Genomic DNA, 22,162 nt, shown 5'->3' with positions numbered 1-22,162 from the left:
ATAGAAAAGACATTTGGCATTTATAACAGTCCTTGGACTCCTGTATATAGACAGCCTTTATTTCTTCTTGTCACTGTGTTTATGAGACATTCATACCCAAACTTAAAGCCAGCACTGTAAAGAACTTTTCAATGCCAGAAATCCCATATGGTTTTGATGTAAGTAAAAGGTATACATTTCCCTCAGGGTCAAGTCTAAAATTTGGACCACTGCAGGCTTTGACCACATGTGTAAGGATCCACAAAACCTGTGATCTTACCTACTGCAATCATATGCCTTTATTTACTCCACTTGTGTCCTTTGAATAGGTATACTTCTAGCCAAACACAGTAGAGGAGAAGGTTAAATGATATTAGGATAGTCCTTACAGATGAAAATACCACATTAAATGTCTTGACATAGTGCAACAGAATTACAAATATAGACATAATTTAAATCTATATAAGTCATCAATGTGGAGTGTTCTTTTAAATTACTTTCTTCTCCCAAATGAAATGTCAGTCATTTTTAGTTTTGATTTTTGCAAATTTTGAAAAGTTTTTTTTTACACATCATAATTACTGCAGATACTTTTCAATCACACTGCTATAACTTGGGAGGAGAAGTAGCAGTAAAATTCTACTATGTTTCAAAACTTCACTGTGTCTTCAGAATTCTACCATGTGAATCAGAGTCTAAGGTGACTCAAAAAGAGACTAGAGAGTCTCAGCAGAGACCTTCAGATCTCACCTTTTTCATTGGAACTTTTTATAACACTTGTGTCTGAACTTTGACTATTTGCCAGAGAAACTTTACTTCCTAGAGCAAATATCCTGATATTTTAGAACCAGAGATGTCTCATAATTTTGCACACATCTATGCATTATCAAAAGCCCTGTGAATTACTAGTCATTTAAATACCAGTTATCTACTTTTTGCTGATTGTTTTTTCATTGTAATTGCTCCCATTTCCCGTCTTGACCTTAATGTTTCAGAGAAAGGAAGGCATCCCACAATAGAGTGATCTTTCATTTGTGAGCTGCAAAGCTTCATAGATCCTAATTTGGCAGTATGTTTGCTGCAAAGCCTTGGAATGCTGTTTTGCAGTTTCAAAAGTGATCATACTCAGCTTCCCAGAATTTTTTATGCCTGGAGGATGCCACAAGAACAAGGGTAGCCTTGTTAACAGTTGCAATCTCTCGAAAACAAGATAGGATTTGGATATAAATCATCACTTCAGCTCACAAAGCTATGTTCTCCACCCCACTAAAGGATTGCATTTACATGTAAAATGGTTAATACTGATCTCCACTAGAACTCCTAAATGGAGGAATGTAGCTGCCATGTGTTCAGTGACTTTGGGGTTAGGGAAGAATGACATCATCAAATTTAAGCATATTATCGGGCTGACATAGAGGCACCTTGTTTTCTCTTCTGTGCATAGAGCAAGGATTGTGTTCTGAGTCTTGACTTTTTCCTCCCAAGGAATACCTTTCTACCCCACTTCTTAGCAGCTGCGATATGAAGGGTTGAAAATGTCACTTCAGCTAATGATAAATGATGCTTGACCTCCGTATGGGTTACTCCGAATTTTACGCAATGCTAAATTAATATGAGAGATTCCGACTCAAAGGACTTTGGCTGTTACGAACTGCTCTGAGGATGGAGTTGCGTAAAGCAGGCAGTAGCTTCAGGGTTTTTGTTGTTGTGTCCTTGGTGGTGGTAGAGGGGTGGGGGCGCTCTAGAAGCAAGGTAGAAGATGCAGTGTGCTAACACTTTCATGTCTTTTCTCCTGTGACATTAAGATCTTTTCATACTGGAAATATTGTCAGTAGCAGAACCAGTTTGTGAAAAAAAATTCTCAAAAGGGCAACTGGCCCACATGTCTTTGTTGTTTTTATTTGAATATAATTAATTATGTAAAGCAATAGTTAGTGGAAGATTAACAATTAGTAGATTCTGTCAAGTAGTCACACGGAAATTACTAACTAATTGAACGACTGGTCCTCTATTGTGTCAGAAAGCAATGCTGAGTGTCATTCTTTTTATCTTTCTACTTTGTTGTTTTCACAGATCCCCTTGTTCTAAGATGTATGTTTCACAGCAGACTAATAAATAAATAACCCTGGTTGTAATTTCATAGCATGCAAAAGGGTTTGAAATAAAAACACCTGTTTTAATTAGCATTATGGTTTGTTCACTTTAAAAAAAAAAAAGTGATAATCCTGATGCAGTTAGCTGACATTTTTAAAGCTTTGAATTTCCATCTGTATCTTATATTATGATGTTTCAGGATTGTCATGAGTTAATTATGTTAACTTGGGAAGCATTGCTTGCATTTAGAATGAAAAACTTCAGCTTGAATAGACAGAAAAGCAGATGCTATCTTTCTTGTCAATTGCTTTGTTGTGGGCTGCCTTGCAACTTTTCATGTATTTCTGGATCTAAAGGGAAGTGTAAATCTCTATTTATTTTAAGTTTATCATAAACTACACAATTTCAGTATTCTTCTGTTTTGGCTGTACGTGTCTTGTGTATCCTTACATACATCACTTTCCTGCCCCCAAATCCAAAAACCCATGGTCAAATTATCTCTTCTTTAATTCTTAATTTGTTTTGTTGTGCCTAGCCATTATGGAGATTAGAGCATAATAAAATTGAAGAATAGGACAAGGCTACATGGCTTGATCCTTTTTTCAGTTAATTTTTCTACCACCTTTTTTTTGCTTTTGTACATCAACCTTTTAAACAGTGCAAAAATACGTGCAGCATCTGGGCACAACAAGGCATGTTAAGGATGGAGTAGACACTCTAAGTAGGAATTTCCATGCTTTTGTGAGCTTAATGTTCCTTTAACGTAGAGAGCAGCTGTGTTTATGTCAATAATTACACTTTGAAATAAGTGCATGTACATGTGTTTCTTTATGGGATTAAGGATGTTAGGGATGGCCTTCCACAAAAGATATTTGTGCCTCCCATCTCTACCCAGAAAGTTCCTACAGTATTCTAAGCCAAGTTATACTGTTTGAGATTCTGAACTATTACTCTGGACAACTGGATTCAAGTTTCTAACATACAGATTATTGGATTGTGCTTAGTGCTCAATCACTTCAGTCAAGTCCGACTCTTAGTGACCTCATGGACTGTAGGCCACCAGGCTCCCCTGTCCAAGAGATTCCCCAGCCAAGAATACTGGAGTGGGTTGCCATTTCCTCCTCCAGGGAATCTTCCCAACCCAGGGACTGAACCCATGTCTCCTGTGTTGGCAGGCAGATTCTTTAGTACTGAGCCACCTAGGAAGCCCACTATTGGACTGATATGCTTGTAGTTTTCTGTTTCCTCCCTGCTCCACACTGGTTCTCCCTTATTCTCTACCCTGCTCTGTACCCAGGATCTAACTTATATGTACCACTTCACCAAGGTCCTGTTTACCAAAAGGCTTCCCACCAGATTGAACCAGAAGGAGGCTTCTGCAGAACAGAGGGTAGGAGGAGACAATGCAAGAATGCTCCGATTCTTAATGCTTAATCCCCAAATCAGGCTTCGTAGGTGGCACTAGTGGTAAAGAACCTGCCTGCTAATGTAGAAGTCACAAAAGACGTGGGTTCAATCCCTGGATCAGGAAGATCCCCTGGAGAAGGGCATGGCAACCTAACCTGTATTCTTGCCTGGAGAACCCCATGGACAGAGAAGCCAGGAGGGCTACAGTCCATAGGGTTGCAAAGAGTCGGACACGACTGAAGCATCTTAGCACGCATGCATGCACAATCCCCAAATTAGTGTCATAGAAAATAAATCCTCAGCTTTCAAAGGCAAGTGAGATCAAGCAGAAATGGATCACTCTAGGGAGGATTTTCGGAGATGGCAATGGCAACCCACTCCAGTACTCTTGCCTGGAAAATCCCATGAGTGGAGGAGCCTGGTAGGCTGCAGTCCATGGGGTCGCTAAGAGTCGGACATGACTGAGTGACTTCACTTTCACTTTTCACTTTCATGCATTGGAGAAGGCAATGGCAACCCACTCTAGTACTCTTGCCTGGAGAATCCCAGGGACAGGGCAGCCTAGTAGCTGCCATCTATGGGGTTGCACAGAGTCGGACACGACTGAAGCAACTTAGCAGCAGCAGCAGCAGCAGCAGGGAGGATTTTGGGAGATGTGAAGGCTTCCCTTTGGGCTTTAAAGAATTGGTAGGATGGAGTAGAAGGAGGGAGGGGATATGATAGCTTAGGGTCCAGAATGAGAAGGAACCAAAGTATGGAGGGTACAGAGTATAGCTTAACTTTTCTGGGGAACAGAAAGAATACCAGCTTAACAGGAACAGATGTCAGGGGTCTGAGTGAAGAGGAAAGTTAAGATTAAATGGCAGGTTGGGTCATGTATTAATAGTAGAGGCCTTGAATGGATGGAATGAGAAATCGTGGTCTTTAAAATACATGACAAACGTGTGCTCAATCTATAGACCCAATCTGTGAATGATATGTATTGTGGAGGTTTATTCAAGTGCCTTATCACACATTCAAATTAACTTTTGGCTGTTCTATCCCTTAAAAATAGCTCTGTTCATTAAAGGAAATGTAACCTAGATTTTCAGAAAACTAAAACATAATGTTCCTAAAATCATGTCATGCCTTAACCAAGAGTCATCATTTAGTACTGTCTTCCTAAAACCTTTTGGACTAATGTGGAGTGTTATAAATCTAACAGGTTATTTGTAGTTGGTATGATTGCAAACTATCAACTTCAGACTATCAAACAACAAATTGATAGTTTGCATAGACATGACTATTGAGCCTGGGAAACACCTATCACTCCATTATGTTTCATTCCCCTCAACTTTAGATGTATTTAACCCATAAAATTTACAACATAGTGATCGTTATTCAGCACCAGTTCAGAGAACACTGGGTTTGCAGTGATTGGTGTTCTTTAGGACAGATGACCTGAATCACAAAGTGTGACTTATTCCGTGTACTTAAGACTGCTGCTCCTCCGCTAGAGACAAAACTGCTGTGGAGTTTACCTTGTCAAGCCAACTAATTTGTGTAGATGCTGATTTTTGGAACTTAAGTATTAACACAAGAATCTATGTTTAACACAGATTCCAATTTGTTGGTTGGATATTAACCAATCTGTTGGTTGGATATTCCTTTCAAATCAGTCTGGAGCTGTTTGCTTTTAAACTCATATAAAAAGAATTATATTCTGACTTCCAGGACATAAATTTGAGTGGTACCCTTCTCTTCTTGCTCTGTTTCTACATGACAATTTGTCTCCCTTATTATCTTAGTCTTGCAAAATAGTTTACAAGTGAGGAAACAATGTTAAAAACTTACTGTGACACTAACTTCCTGAGTGAACTTGAGCTAGTTAATTTCTCTGGTCTTTAGCTCTTCACATGTTAAGTTAGGATAGTACTACCTTGCTTGGTTGCTATGGAAGTTAATTAAGATCATGTGTGTATGTAAAGTACATCTCGCAGTGACTGGCACATGATAGAAACTAACTTAACAGCTTCTGTTGTCATTACTGTAGTTATCATTACTATTTAACTCTTACTTCTATGTTGATAATTCTCAAATTGACCTATTTAATCTTTATCCCCTTTACTAAGCTTCATGTTCAAATATACAAATGTCTATATGGACATTGCCACCTGGAAATGCCAGTAGCATTGCCAAATCAAACTCATACTCCCTGGCATCTTCTTGTTGAGAACGAACTGAATGAATAAAAACTCTTCCTCGGTGTCTAATACGTGACAGCTGTATCAACACACCAACATCCTTCTAGCTAGAAACAATAGTTTTACCTGATTCTCTTTTCCCTTTACCACCACTGTTTTCATTAAATTTTAAGTCCTTTTATCCTCAACCTTTTCTTTGAATTTCTACAAAGACTACGTAATTCTGGCCTTCATGGTGCCTCGGACAATTGCAATGGCTTCCTAAATAATTTACATATTCTTATCTTTTCATCTCTCAAATACTATGTCCACTAAAATACACTCTGAGTGACATATATCCCCACTCAAACTTTTAATGGGTCTCTCTTGTCTAAAGAACATTTAATCTCTTAACATGACAGTGAAGCTATCCACTGATTTCCAAGCTAAGCTCTCGTCACCTTACACAACCCACTTCAGCATGCATGCATCAGAATCACCTGGAGTACTTGTTAAATCACAGATGGCCAGCCGCACCCCAGAGATTCTGATTCAGTAAGTCTGAGGTATGGTTCATTAATTTTCATTTCTAACATTGTCCTATGTGATGCCAATATGGCTGGTGCTGAGACCACATTTGTATGACCAGGGCCTAGAACATCTTTCTTTCCCCATCTCAGTCCATCAAAATCCAATGAATCCCTTACTGCCATTGAATGAACCAGTTCATACTCTGTGCTAGCACAGTGCCTAAGGGTTCTAAAGGCTTAGAACCAGATTACTGGACTCTAGCTAAATATCTGCGTGAACCTGGATAAGTTACTTAATACTGGACCCATTTCCCTATCAGTAAAACTGGAAAAAATAATAGTGCTTATAGCGTATGTTGATGTGAAAATAAATGAACGTATGTGAAGCACTTAGAATAGTGCCTGAGAAGGACTCAATTCTATTATGTTACCTAGTAGTTCATATCTTTAATCTAACACTCCACTTAGCATATTATGACATTTAGAGTTTGCAGAACAAAGTCCTTTACTAGATATTAAGCACCCTGAAAACAGAGACCACATCTCCATGAATTCCCAGAAACATAACCCCAGGCCTAGCACTTTATAGAAATTAAGTATAAAAACCTTTCAATTCAATTGAAATTCAGAAAAGATTGCAAAGAAATCTTAAGTAAAACTCTTCTAATCAGTAAACAAAACCATCCATTTGTTTTTCCCTTATCATAAAGATGCATAAAAATGCGGTCAGTTATTAATAATACATTGAAAGTAGGTTTGCCTTTTCCTTTGACTTTTCTAAACTCTATAATTAAAACAGCTTCAAATTGAAAGATTGTAAAGAAGAAATTAATCTTATTGGTAAGTAAAAAAGCAAATCCCATGGTTGATGATAGATATGACCTGTTAGCAATAGTTCCACTTTTATACTTCCTTCTCTTACAATCAGCGTGTGGAGACCAGCATAATCCAATTAATTGTAATTCCCTTTTGTAGAGTCAGTAAAGTAGTGCATGATACTGAAACACCATTGAAGTCTTATCTCTGGTCAGATAATCCACACGGATTTTCCTTTTCCAACTACCAGCAGGTTTTTATAAACTTCAGGAAAATAGAATATTTTGACTTCCTTGAACTTGTGATAAATGTGATACACAATAATTGTCTCTGAACTTTAATCCTTTGTATATGCCTAGCCATCAGTTTTCTAGGCTTCTTTCTCTGCTGTACAATGGTTTCATGAATACACCTGCGTTTTTCTCTATCCCCTGACTGCATTTAAAATATTGTTTTTCCACAGTGAATATGCAGTATTTTAACACAACAGAGCATCTCAACTAAGCTGTTTGCTGCTGGTACCTCTTGGACACATAACCTCTCATCCATATACTCCTGATCCGTCTTGCTCACTCCTGGCAAAGCACAGGAAAAATTATAACAATATGCTGAAATAAAAGTTATGTGACTGTGCTCTTTCACACACAGAATATCTTACTGTACTCATTTAATGCCTTTTCCATCTTAACTAAAGTTCAGCAGTTTGAGGTGCAACAGTAAAACTAGCATGAATTTATTTTTCCTTTTTCACAATTTCATGGACAAAAGGTCTGTTCTTAAACATCAATCTTAGTAACTTCAGCATACAACTTTTTTTCCTTTCCTTATTAAATGGAGGACATTTACCCTTTCACTTAGAGGAAACACATTATAGCATCTCTTTGGCATATCCAAATTGCCAGCATCACCAGTCTTGTGTTTGGGGGCCAGTATTAAGGAAGGGTGTCTTGCACACAAGCCTCTGATATTATGGCAGCCAGTGTGGTAGATTGAGATGGCTACCGGGTGACTGATGGAGGCTACACTAGACAAAAGGAAGATTCAGGGCCCTGGGAGTGGGGAGGGAAGGGGACAAATCAGGACTGCATGAGATTTCATCACACCACTCAGAATGACTTAAAATTTATTTCTAAAATTTATCATTTAATATTTTCAGACTGTGGTTGATGGCAGATACCTGTGGAAAGCAAAACTAAGGATGAAAGAGGACTGCTGAGGCTAAGTTATTTAGGGTGTGCCCCCAGAGTAATGGGCTTCCCAGGTAGCACAGTGGTAGAGAATCCACATGCCAGTGCAAGAGAGGCAAGAGACACAGGTTCGATCCTTGGGTTGGGAAGATATCCGGAGGAGCAAATGACAACACACTCCAGTATTCTTGCCTGGAAAATCCTACAGATAAGAGGAGCCTGGCCAGTTACAGTCCATGGGATTGCAAAGAGTCAGACACAACTGAGGACACAGGCATGGCCTGGAGTAATACGATTACCAGGCTAGGATGAGTAACATACTAAATGGACCTGAAATGAAGCTGAATGTAGGCCAGAGTGAAGATCAGCAGCACAGACGTGGGTGACCTCAGGAACCATAGGCAAAAACTCAGGAGTGAGGGCCCCAGATGTGTTTTGTGTTAAATCAGAAGAGAAGAAAAGCAAGAAGAGTACCTAGTTGAAGAAAGCTGTGTCTTTCCACTAACATCACTCCAGTTTCCTCCACTAACTTTCTTATGTGAGAATGTGTGGTGAAGTTAGCCTGAGTACATCTCTACTCTGCAGAGAAAAGGGAGAGGCTCGTATAGGCCAAAACTGCCTAGGCTGCTTGGAAAGGTGTCTTAGTACTAACAGTTCACCTGAGACTATAGAGAATGATGTCTTCTGTCTTTCTACAAAAGGAACTGTAGATAACTCTCAGACTTGGACATTTATATAGTTATCATCATCATCTTTATTAAAAAGATACTTAGTAAGCAACTAATTGAGCATGTCTTTGTACTAATGAATTGAATATAAAATTAAAAGGAGTAGCTCCTTTCCTAGAGACAGCATAATTCTAGTACTAATGTTAAAAAACTTAAGAATTGTCATATTTCAAGAGATTATATACCATTTCTTAGATATCTTACAATCCTCATTCTGTCATTATAACTGCCTTCCCCACCCGTACCTCTTGCACTTAGCACATTTGACACATATTAGGTGTTTTATTTTTAATGAGTGAATGTATTAACTTGATTGGTAGTTTTGTTTCACTTTGCGCTATAAATGTAATACTGAAATTGATGTATAATGATGGAATTTCATTCATTCATTTCATTTTCAGCATGCTAATTCCTTTTTCTTTTGACTTTGTTTCTATTTAGATTTTTATTTCATCAGAAAACAGTCACTGTTGTTGGGTTTATTTTTTTGATTTGTACTTACCGTTGACCCCTGAGCACTGAGGGGATTAGGTGTGGCAAAACTTCCATGCAGTTGAAAACCGGAATATAATTTATAATCCACCCTCCATATGCGCAGTTCCTCTGTAGCCATGGCTCTGCGTCTGCTGATTTGACCAAGTGCGGGTCATTTAGCACTGCAGTATTTGAAAAAAACTTGTATATTAAGTAAACCCTTGCAGTTCAAACCCAGGTCGTTCAACGGTCAGCTGTATTATTGTTATATATTTGTTAAGCATCAATTGTTTATCAGTTCTTACTTAAAGAGTCAAACTTTTCTTTTCATCAGAAGTTACATCTCTCATGACAGTACAGTAAAAGGAGTAATTTAAGCCAGATATTATATAAGATTCTGAAAATATTTGCCAAAGTCTGACTGACAAAGATAATACTCAAATAAATTTTCTAATAATGTATAACAAGCCTATACTAGATCTTTTATATCTCTTCACTGAATTCTCACACAAAATTAGGAGGGAGAGATAACAGTTCTCATTGGACAAGTAAGGAAACCAGTATGTTAAGCAATATCTATATATATGCACATACCTACAATAGACATATTATCTGTATACGGGTATTTATAGACCTTAGTTATATTTATTTCCTAGATATCATTATGAGATATGTTTTGACCTGACCTTCTGCTTGGTATTTACAAATGTAATATAACTCAGAGAGAACAAAAAGCGATAGTGTTGAAACTTAGAGCCGATAACGAAGAAAACTTTCAAAAATGACTTGAAATTTAATCCTATGGATTCTCTACCCTTTGGCGTATGTAATGTATGAAATCATCCATGGAATTTGAGTGAATTCAGAATCTGTTTGGAGAAGATGGTCAAATAAAATGAACCATTGTGTATAGTGTCTGCAGAGCACAAAAAGCCTTTGACTGCATGGAAATAAGAGCAGTATTGGAAGCTCTGAGTGAGAAAGGAATTAAAGAAGTATATATTGGTATCATGAAAGGTATCCTTTTTTAAAATTTACGATCCTAACAAAGTCAATTCATTTTTATCATTGTTACTGTTGTTAGAGTCTGAACAGGGCTACCTCCCCTCGGATGCCTAGACAAAAAAAACCTAGGAGCCAGGAGAGAAAAGTAATGTCCATAACAGCCTTTTATAAGGTGGCATTATACATGGAGTTACGATGGGAAGATGCTATATGTTATGCCATTATAAATTAAAGATGCAAAAGCAGTGACACGTTTGTTATAGTTTCCATCTGTGGTGCCTGCTTCACAAATTTCAGTTGTACCTATTTATTATGTTATTATTTACATTCAAATGAAATCTGAGGAAAAACAAAAATAAGGCATAGTCATTCTTGACTCAGTTCCTGTACTGGTTAGCTGGGGAAGGATAGATAGAGTAGAAGGCTGCTCCACCACCATCAAAGAGAGTCACTAAAGACATTTCATTAGCCTGTGACATTATTTGCATGCCTTGGGCTTCTTAAGTGATTTCCAAAGAAATATACACAGCATGAAGTCCATGGAAAGCAAGCTAAAATGGCATACCAAAATACCCCAATTTATTTTCACTTAACCCAGTGGAGTTAAGAAATAGAAGCTTTCATGAAAGAGGCTTTAGCATGTTGGAGAATTTCTGCTTATTTTCTTGGCTCCTCCCTTTTTCTTACTACAAGGAGGCCACACAAAACTGAATTTGGTAAACCAGGTGGCAAAAGTGTCCATTCTCTATATGGATCAAGCCATCTCTTTTTATAGTAGAGCAACCATTTTCAAATGTATGTCTTCTAATAGCTTCCTGCAGGTTACTGTGGTAAATAGTAAGGAATAAATTTCTTTGGTTTTGGAATATAAAATTACATATTTAAAACAACTTTCTGCCTTCTTTGATAGATAACCACGGCCACAGGGAGTTAATTTGGCTTGCATTGAGATCTTGTGTGTGTGTGTGTGTGTGTGTGTGTGTGTGTGCACGGGCGCTCGAGTATGCACAATGTCAGTCGCACACTGCTTGTGCAACTGCTTGCCACCCCATGGACTATATAGCCCACCAGGCTCCTCAGTCCATGGCATTTCCCTGGCAAGAATACTGGAGTGGATTGCCATTTCCTACTCCAGGGGATCTTCCCGACCCAGGGATCGAACCTGCTTCCCTTATGTCTCCTGCATTGGCAGGCAGATTCTTTACCACTAACACCACCTGCGAAGCCCAAGATTTCCAGAGAACAATTTTAAATGTTCCTTAGTATTTCATGTCTTGGGCTATAGCAGCAATGAAGTATTTCTACTTTAGAAGTAGTAGCTGGAAAAAAGAATGAGTAAGAAAATAGCAATCATGATTTTATTGTCTGGTAGTCATGCTAGAGAGTATCCTGCATGTGTATAGAGCAAACCATTTGAAATAGTTAGGTTGAGCCTGAATAGGCAAGAAATTGTTCAACTAATTCAAATTTCAAATGCTTTCTCTGAATCTAGATAATAATTTTTATTTAGTTTGAATTACTTAAACATCTATTTCTGTTGTCTACCATATTTCATATGTGACACGGCCCATGATTTGAGAAAATGTCTAGATATGATCTAGGAACATGATGTCTTTCTCTGCACAGAAACTTTGGGTTGGGCATTGTATTCATTCTCTAGGGTTGCCAGAACAAAGTATCATAGACTAGGAGGGATGGGGGGCTAGGGGATTAAACAATGGAAATGTATTTCCTCTCCGACCAGAATCAAGGTGTTGGCAAGGTTGCTTTCTTCTGAAGCTTCTCTCCTTAGCTTGTGGATGCCTGTCTTTTTCCTATGTCTTCACATGGTCTTCCTTTGTGATGTCTAATTGCCCCTTCTTATAAAGAAACCAGTCATATTGGAATAAAGCCATCCATGTCACCTCATTTTACCTTAATTACCTCTTTAAAGGCCCTATCTCCAAATATGGTGGGGTAGTGGTCATGTATGGATGTGAGAGTTGGACTGTGAGGAAAGCTGAGCGCCAAAGAATTGATGCTTTTGAATTGTGGTGTTGGAGAAGACTCTTGAGAGTCCCTTGGACTGCAAGGAGATCCAACCAGTCCATTCTAAAGGAGATCAGCCCTGGGAGTTCTTTGGAAGGAATGATGCTAAAGCTGAAACTCCAGTACTTTGGCTACTTCATGGGAAGAGTTGACTCATTGGAAAAGACTCTAATGCTGGGAGGGATTGGGGGTAGGAGGAAAAGGGGACAACAGAGGATGAGATGGCTGGATGGCATCACCGACTCGATGGATGTGAGTTTGAGTGAACTCTAGGAGATGGTGATGGACAGGGAGGCCTGGCGTGCTGCGATTCATGGAGTCGCAAAGAGTCAGACACAACTGAGTGACTGAACTGAACAGGAGTTTGAGACTCCAAGTTATTCATTGGAGCAATGTGGTGGTGGGGGCACAATTCAGCCCATAACAAACATAAAGCACATTTCGGGGGTGAATTTGTCTCTGCTTTAAGGTCAAAAAGAGTATTATTCTAGGGGACAGGAATAAGATGGAAAATGCCTAGAACCTACTTTATTTTCACTTGAATAAAATTTCTGAGCACCTGGCGAAGCCCTCTCTTTGAGGTATCCAAAGCAGCCTCAACAGTTGTAGCTCTAAAAAGGCACCAAATACAGCTCCTAGTATGTAGTCTCCATTCAAACTACAATTGTTGAGTAAAAATTAAATAAACTAGCAAATTAACTGGTCGACCAGCCTAATTTTCTAAGATAACATCCCCACCAAAGTCTGATGTTCCCAAGGAATTACAGAGGTCCTTTAGTGGGTGCAGGATGCAAAGAGGATGGTTTTGGCACAAAGTTTACATATCGCTGTGTTTGAGAATTTGGAACCTCTCTAATCCACCAGAAATCAGATTGAACCGTCACTTTAAAGAGCTAACACGACAGGAAAGGTTGAGCTAGTTGGATGATTCACCCGACTTCCTTTTGATCCACCCCTTTAAATGCTAAACTAAAAATCAGCTGTATCCTTATAAACGGTATGTTTCATCCACTCATATCTAATCTTCCAGTTTGATTTTATGGCCAAACATATTATTATTTTTTGGATCAATTGTCCCTATGACATCTCTTTCATTCATGATGTGACTTTCATGTACCCAGCAGGGCTTTCCGATAAGGTTTCCAAATGGTCATCTGTGCTGGAAGCAGATACCATATCCTTTATGAGAGTTTCACGATGTAATAGGTTCTTGTCACTGTATTAATGATATCAGAGCTATTCTCTCTGTATCCTGGTAAAGTTGGGCTGTCTTTTCCTCTTTTTTTTTTTATTACACCAGTAAAATAAAAGTTGGAAAGGGACTTTAAAACTGCCATGGAAAAATTACAAGGCAAAAGTGTACTTGTCTTTCAATACACAAAGATGCTCATCTTTATTCTTATGTAACTATTCTACTCTGGAGAGTCCAAGTTTGTCTGCAGCTTCATGTCAACCAACCCTAGGTTAACACAGTGCCTTTATTTAAAGTCAGACAATGTTGCAACTTTGAGTTATAGCAAGTCTGTAGAGCAATATATAATACGAGAAGAGAGTGGTGATTAAGCTATTAGTGATATTTATTTATTTATTTTTGACTGCAATATGTCTTCATTGCTGTGTGTGGACTTTCTCTAGTTGAGGCAAGCGAGGGCGACTCTTCCCTGCGGTGTGTGGGCTTCTCTTTGTGATGGCTTCTCATTGCGGAGCATGGGCTACAGGTGTACAGGCTTCAGTAGTTGAAGCACATGGGCTCTGTAGTTGTGGCTCATGGGCTCTAGAGCGTGGCTCAATAGTCGTGGTACACAGGCTTAGCTGCTTCAAGGCTTGTGGAATCTTCCTGAACCAGAGATTGAACCTTTGTCTCCTGCATTGGCAAGAGGATTCTTAACCACTGAACCACCAAGGAAATCCTATTAGTGATATTTAAATATTTCTTTTTCCATGGAAATTATCATGACATTCTGTGGTTCTCAGAGATACACCTTTCAGTTCTTTTTAAAAAGAGGTAATTTCTAATAGCTATTGTCAAAAATGTTTAATTTCAAATATAGTGGATTTTTAGCTAGATATAGGTAAGTTTTTATTTAAAAAAAAACAAGTCTACAAAAAACCCTTTAAGGAAGGACATTTCAAGATAGACTTGAATGCTTGGATACAATATTAAAATATATTTGTTGTGGTATCTTAAAAGTCACCGAGTGACTTTGGATTTTGGAGCTTAAGCTATCTTCAATTCTGTTTAAATGGTTTAAGCCAAAAGCCGTAACCAACATGAATTTACAATAACCTGATTAGAGGGCCAGGAGAAACCAGCACAGATTATTGGTGTGATGATTGTGAGGTGTCTTGACTCAACCAGACTTCTTCCCAGTACTGAACTCCAGCATGTGAAGTTTTTGTTGAGCTCCTATGACAAATTGCATCATGCTGAGGCAAATCCTCTAAGACAATCAGGATGGTTTATGATGTTTGCTCAGTATTTCCATTACTTTAATCCCTAATATATTTTGCCTTTTGGGCCTTTATTCACCTTCCCCATCACAATGGCATCTTGGATATGCTTGAGGTTTTTTTGCTTTCCAAATGTTTTTCAGATACATTTTCTCATTTGATACAAATGACTATCCTTCTAAATATATTTATTTCACAAATAAATAGATACACAATAAATTAGCGGTAAATCCAGGCCTGGTGTTTTATATAATCTCTTTCTCACTCTATCATGTTTCCTCTTCACTCTAGCACCACATAGTAATTTGCTCCATCTTCTGTCCCATTCCTAATGCATTCTTTTTATTGCCAGTTTGCTTTATATCTATTTATATAAAAATCTGTGTCTTCTATAAATGAGTAATTAGGAAAGATCAGAGTCAGGTCACAGGTAAAAGCATAGCCTCAAGTAAGATATTTAGGGATAAAATATAAAAATCACTATCTTTGAAGTAATAGTCAATCCACTATGACTGGCAATTACCATTTACTTGCCTTTATCCTTTCAGCTTCTGCAAGCCAGGCTTAGCCTGACCATAGTGGTTTGGAGAGAGACTGATTGGCTCCTTGGGCTTCACGGGTGGCTCATTCGGTAAAGAGTCTGCCTGAAGTGCAGGAGATGCAGTTTCGATCCCTGGGTTGGGAAGATCCCCTGTAGAAGGAAATGAAAACCCACTCCAGTATTCTTGCCTGGGAAATCCCAGGGACAGAGGAGCCTGGTGGGCTACAGTCCATGGGGTCGCAAAAGAGTCAGACATGACTTAGAGACTAAGAAACAGCAACAAATTGACTCCTTATCCTGGGTTTATAACTTGTCAGCCGTGGAAATTTTACTTAATCTATACATGCTTCATTTTCCCTGTCTGTAAAATAAGCTGATGATAACAATAGCATAGACCTCATTATTGAAAAAAAATTATATAAAAAAAATGTAAAGTGCATAGCATAGTCTCTAGCATGGTGTAAGCATCAAATAACTATTGGTTATTGTTTCTGTTGCAAAGATTCCCTAAAATATAGTCATCTGAATTTTGTTCTGTAACAGATTTTTATTTTGTCAATAATAATTACCAGATCTTAATGTTGAATGTGTTAGTTACTCATTCATGTCCTTGCGACCCCATGGACTGTAGCCCACCAGGCTCCTCTCTCCATGTAATTCTCCAGGCAAAAATACTGGAGTTGCCATTACCTTCTCCAGAGGATCTTCCTGACCAAGGGATCAAACCCAGGTCTCCTGCATTGCAGGCAGATTCTTTACCAAATGAGCCACCAGGGAAGCCCCACCAGCACTTAAGTTCATGTTGAAGAAACCTCAATATGCACATATCTAGTTTTCTATTTCTCTATACACCAAAGGTAAACTTCACAAATCAACGTTTGTTGAGTAACTTTTATAGACTCTTACAGACTCCATTGTTTTGGTTCTCCACTGGGGGATCACTTTGTACCCCCAGGAGATATTTGGCAATACCTGGAGACATTTTTCATCAGCACCATTGGGAAGTGCTGCTGGCAACCAGTTGGCTGAGGCCAGGGATGCTACTAAATACCATAGCATGCACAGGACAGCCCCCGTTACAAAGAATTATTCAGTCCCAAATGTCAACAGTGCTTCACTACAGAGAAATCATGCTCGTTTGAAAAGGGGCGAACAAGAAGACATCATCACTGCTAACAGATTTGTAAGAAAATGCCTATCAGATAATACAAATGTGTTCATAATGATACCTGTTAACACAGAGATGAGTGTCACTTCATCTTCACTACAGATTGCATTCATGAGAAGGCATATAAATATGGACCCGACTGTGTGTTTAGATAAGTATCAGTGGTCTTGAAAAATATGCCTTAAAGTCCTCTGTTTTACAAAGAAATCTTAACCTTGGTTGTTTATGGAAAAACTTAATATAAAAATTAGGTATTATATACCAAAAGACTTTCCAACTACTTATCATCTTATTTATTGAAGCTACTTGTTGGGGGGCTATACATGGTCTTTTTAAAATGAAGACCACATAATAGGAATGTTAGTTTAAGTAACACAAGTTGATATTGATATTATATGGCATTTTGAATGGATATAATCAAATGGTGTTGATTGAGTGGTAGATTTTCTTTTTTATGTATATTGAAATATTTCATTTTCAAAATCAGTTGAATTAATTGATGTTTATCTGAAGGTGACAAACATGACTGGCATCTATCTTTGGTTATGCAATTGTTTGCTCTTATTGTTTGCTTGCTCAAAATAAAATCATCCTGTTTTTTAACCTGCTAAACTTAAACGTACGCAGCAAAATAGCGTTTTGTGTTGGACTTTTGTACTCTTAAACCTATGCACCAAAATGAATTTTTGTGTGGATTTTTGTGATAAATTTTTGGTAGAGATAGTTGTGCATGTGAGCATGTGTGTGTATGTGTGTGTTTGTGTGTATTTAGTTTTCCACTTAAAGTTCAGTGCCAAAGCTACCGTACTTATACATTTTCTAAATGTGCTTTAAGCAATAAGTTGTACAACATTTTTAGAACATGTGTTAAGCTATTTCTCTAAGAATGAAGCTCTTAACAAAACATAAGCACTCTGCATGAGATCTTAGCAGCAAAGTGCTTAAAAGATAAAGTAAGAATTGGTACCATGGGAAGAACACCAGCTGTAGAGCGCACAGGTCCATTATGAGAAGTATGGTAGTGGGTAGGGAGAAAATGATTTAATCAGGAGTAAAACCAATTTTATTATAAGGGCACGCAGGGGGTGTGGCACCATAGTGAGAGGGACATTTCAAAATATCTGACAGATTTCAACAATGTGAAAACCCCGTTCTTTAAAGTGACAGTAAACCCCATCAGGTCTCCCTTTTTGATGCTATTGTTAACAGTTGACTGTTTAAAGCTGGCCTGCTAGGATGCTGTCGTCCTATTTCAATAGTGTGTAGCCAAATAAAAGACTAATTGTTGAAATACAATCAATCAAAAATGATTGCAGGGCAGAAAGAAGGTCTCCTCTGCTGATTTTGTTGTGGGTCAAATTATTGTGTTATGATTGAGGTAGGGATGGAGACTGAAAGGGAAGAAGAAAATAGCCCAGCTGAAATAAACAGATTCACCTTCATTCCTTCTCTTTGCAAACAGCCAGTTGAGCAGGAACGTCACTTACCAGCCCTGGGAATAATAATCCATTTAGAAAAAAAAGATCTGATAAAGATTTCAGCTAATATTTTTAAAAGGACATGAACACTATTAGCAAAACAGCCCATGCAGAGATTCCCTACAGTGACAATTCTCAGCTTTTCTTACATTTTTGGTGCAAAGTCTCCTCTGCATTCATAAACCTGACACGAGCTGGCATCTAAATGTGAGCGCAAGACATCGGTAAAGACACACAATTCCAGTTGACCAAATACCTAGTAAGTTCTTGCCAGGATCCTCAGCTTTCCTGTTAACCCCCAGGTTGTCCAAAATGATTAGCCTCAGCTTTCATTAAGCCCAGAATCCAAAATCTTTTCTGTGTTGTAACGTTCAGAAAGACAAATACCGTGTTTCAGCAGCAATGCTTATATGCCTGCTTCCTTTTAGTTGTATGTAAAGGTGTCACTTTCAGACATTATTGCATCCACTTTTTGAGTGAGAATGGTTCCAGTCTTTCATACTGAAGACGAAAGAGAAGGAAATAATTGCCCAGACTCTTTTTATTTCTTCTGAGAACTTTATTGGGGCCTTTATTGCCTTTAATATTTAAATGTCTCAACTCACTCAAGCTTCCCAAGCAAACATTTCCGTTGTTTCTAAGAGGAGTTGGTGAGCACTTGTGGTTTGTCTTTAGTGTGTTATCATTTTTGACAGCTTTGCATAGCCTACGTAGGCCAACAGGGGTCTGTCTAATATTGTTGCTGGGCACATTTTCCTCGCTGAGATGAAAACTAAAAAAAAAAAAAAAAAGATATTTTTGAAGCGGTAAGAAGGAATTAATATCTTTTCTCACTCGGTATTCTATTCCTTGCTGACTTTATATTCAGCAAAAAAAGGAAAAAAGTGTTACCCATTATTCCCTTGTACATAGCAAGGCTAACACATGTAAAGCAATAACTCATTTTCTATTGCCATGTTTAGCATATGTCTCCTGTTGGCTCAGCAAGGCCTTTAGGCCGGTCCCTTGAGCCAGCCATCATTGGCAACTCTTAGCCCCTCGGCCTCTAAACCAAATAGCTTTGAATCATGTTGAGCTGTGATGCTAATTTTCATACTGATGCATTATGGGAATAAATGTATCTGACATACTGTGTCAATGGCACTGTCTCTTTGTGTCTCTTGTTTTTTTGTTAGCTGCATTCCTACAGATGGTATTCCATTGAAAATGTTCCCTTCCTATGGAAAAAAAGGAAAAAAAAAAAAAACATGCACAGCACCAAACCTCTAGGTGCAGAAGGCTGTTAACGGTTGCTGATGATAGTAGGCAAACATTAACATAATAATTAGTGTCTTGTAATTGTTTCATTAAAACCAGTTGTTCCATTTCTCCTCGTGTTTTCCCAGAAGAGAAGCTGAATTTGGACGACAGCCAGTGGGAGGACATCCACGTTGTCACCGGAGCACTGAAGATGTTTTTCCGGGACTTGCCTGAGCCGCTCTTCCCTTACAGTTTCTTTGAGCAGTTTGTGGAGGCGATCAGTAAGTACCTGATACACAGGAATGGCTGGTGCAAAAACCTGGTGGTGTGGAATTATTATTAAGTTAACAATAAGAATGGCGAGAGTAGCAATCAGGGCGATGATAATACCCCCAGTGCTCCACAGCTTTCGTTCTAGTTTTGGTGTTTCTAATGGCTTATTCTTATTTCTGCAATATTATCTGAGTATTTTTAAAAATTAAGGAAAAAAAAAGAAGACATCCTGTTTAGTGTGGCTGATTTTCAACTAAGCCTCCTTAAATGAAAATAGCTTCTTATACAATCTGCTTTATTTTTTTCTAGTTGTTGTTGTTTTAAAACTTTTTATTTTATACTGGAGTATAGCTGGTTAACAACATTGTGATAGCTTCAGGTAGACAGCAAAGGAACCCAGCCATGCATATACAAGTATCCATTCTCCCTCAAACTCCTCTCCCATCCAGGCTGCCACATAACACTGAGCAGAGTTCCTTGTGCTCTACACTAGGTCCTTGCCCACAATCTGCTTTAAAGGGGTCACCTTCCACATCCCCAGCCCCTACCTTTATACTTTGGGAGTTACGGTGAGTTTAACTGATTACAAGGGGATTTTGAAAAAGAACTGAAGTGAATTAAACATTACATTTCATCAAAGAGGTATTAAATCGTCAACTGAGACATTACCTTCTTAAGGGATCGCTCACCCTACACCCACCAACACTAGGAAAGAGTTGGCTACAGTTTGCTTATGGACATTGTGAGTATCAATTAAGTTATGGAAGGTTTCTTCTATTAAACTGGTGGCTTTGGGGGAGGTTGAGTTGTATCATTATCCAGTAGTCATTGTACACTCCATGAAGCTTCCTTTTTGTTATCTTCTCATTCATAACACACACACACACACATGCTTAAGGAAAAACTAATGAATAAATGAATGAATGAACAAATGAATGAAAATCTTTCCAAATGTGAGGCAACTTCCGCTATTGATTCTTGAAGCAACAGCGACTAGTACATTTCTAAATTTAATATTAATATCTTAGGGTATACTTACTATGATTATGACAGCTTGGAAAAAGTTTCCTGGCAAGCAGGCTGATTCAAGGAGGAAAAAAGAAAGAAGAAAGAAAGGTAAAATTAAAAAGCTTGCAAGCCTGGCAGGAGCTTAATTAAAGTCCAAATGAGAAAAATCTCTGAGAAAAAAAAAATGCTCTACTTAGGAGGTCTGATCTTGGGTGGCTGTGTGTACAGCATTCCCATTAGGGGGAGTGGGATACGGGGAGCCTGTTGGAAACAGCCCCTCAATATGCTCTTTTATTCTGTTTTTCATTTCACAAAAGTCTTCACGCTTGTTTAAAGCTCTGGCAAAATGATATCAAGAGGAATAAAGCAGAGTTTATTCTCCCAAGGTCTTTTTCTTGCTGCCTGCTCACAATTTCAGATGATGTTGCTGTTGTTGAATAGAGGAACAGTGCTTTAAATATAGGTTTTGAAGTGAGGCTGGAACTCTTATCCCCTGTCAGATTTTTTATTTCATGAGTCCTCTGTTTCTCAAGAAGAACAGTATTTTATAGTTCCCAGGCTCTCTTAACGTCTTTTTAAAAGGAAGAATAAAGACAAAAATAAACAAGCCTGAATTTCCATAACAGTTTATTCTGATATGGAAGGTCAGTCATAAGGCTAGGACAGCCTTCCAGTAAGACGTTGGGGGCTTCTGCATTTGGGTGGCGCTAGTGATAAAGATCGTACCTGCCAATGAGGGAGATGTAAGAGAGGCGGATTCAATCTCTGTGTCAGGAAGATATCCCTGGAGGAGGGCATGGCTATCGACTCCAGTATTCTTGCCTGGGGAATCCCGTGGACTGAGGAGCATGGCAGGCTGAGTCGCACAGAGTCAGATATGACTGCAGCAACTTAGCATGCACCCATGTACTCTGATTCTATATATCTAAAGAAGTCATCGGAGAAGGCAATGGCAACCCACTCCAGTACTCTTGCCTGGAGAATCCCATGGATGGAGGATTCTGGTAGGCTGCAGTCCATGGGGTCGCACAGAGTTGGACAAGACTGATTCGACTTAGCAGTAGCAGCAAAGAAGTCATACAAATTTCACATCGCAGTCTCCATACTTTTAAGTGAGAATTGTCTCATTTGGAAGCATACTCGTGCTTGTGCTGATCTGAGGGCGATGATGTAATATACCCATCATTTGAAAGTGAAAGTCTCTCAGTCGTGTCCAACTCTTTGTGGCCCCCTGGACTATACAGTTCATGGAAAAATCTAGGCCAGAATACTGGAGTGGGTAGCCTTTCCCTTCTGCAGGGGATCCTCCCAACCCAGGGATCGAACTCAGGTCTCCTGCACTGCAGGCGGATTCTTTACCAGCTGAGCCACAACCCATCATTTAAGCTTCCTTATTTAACCTGATTCTGAAGATGTTAGGCAAGCCATTCCCTTAGTCTAAGGATGTGGAAAGCAGGCCCTCAAACCCATGTGAGGTTGTGTCCTTTGAATTTCCGTAAAAAGTAAGACCATCTCTGGACTATCCTAGACTCAGCTCCAAACTGGACAGAATTTCAGAAACACTGGCATGGTCAGAACTTAACAAAGCAGAAGT

At 38.7% G+C, this 22,162-nt stretch overlaps 1 protein-coding gene across 1 annotated transcript in view; it reads left to right on the top strand.

Annotated features, from left to right (window-relative positions):
- ARHGAP15 (Rho GTPase activating protein 15) overlaps positions 1–22,162 on the top strand; it is a 698,712-nt gene that overhangs the window by 534,676 nt on the left and 141,874 nt on the right. Inside the window, exon 12 of the mRNA XM_027561624.1 lies at positions 19,434–19,568. Within this exon, the coding sequence (XP_027417425.1) occupies positions 19,434–19,568 (135 nt within the window). The remainder of the gene's footprint in view (positions 1–19,433; positions 19,569–22,162) is intronic.

The sequence above is a fragment of the Bos indicus x Bos taurus genome, chromosome 2 (assembly GCF_003369695.1).
Source record: "Bos indicus x Bos taurus breed Angus x Brahman F1 hybrid chromosome 2, Bos_hybrid_MaternalHap_v2.0, whole genome shotgun sequence".
In the NCBI taxonomy this organism is placed as follows: Eukaryota; Metazoa; Chordata; class Mammalia; order Artiodactyla; family Bovidae; genus Bos; species Bos indicus x Bos taurus.
The sequence above is the reverse complement of the archived record's forward strand: the minus strand, read 5'-3'. Positions and strand labels throughout refer to the sequence as shown.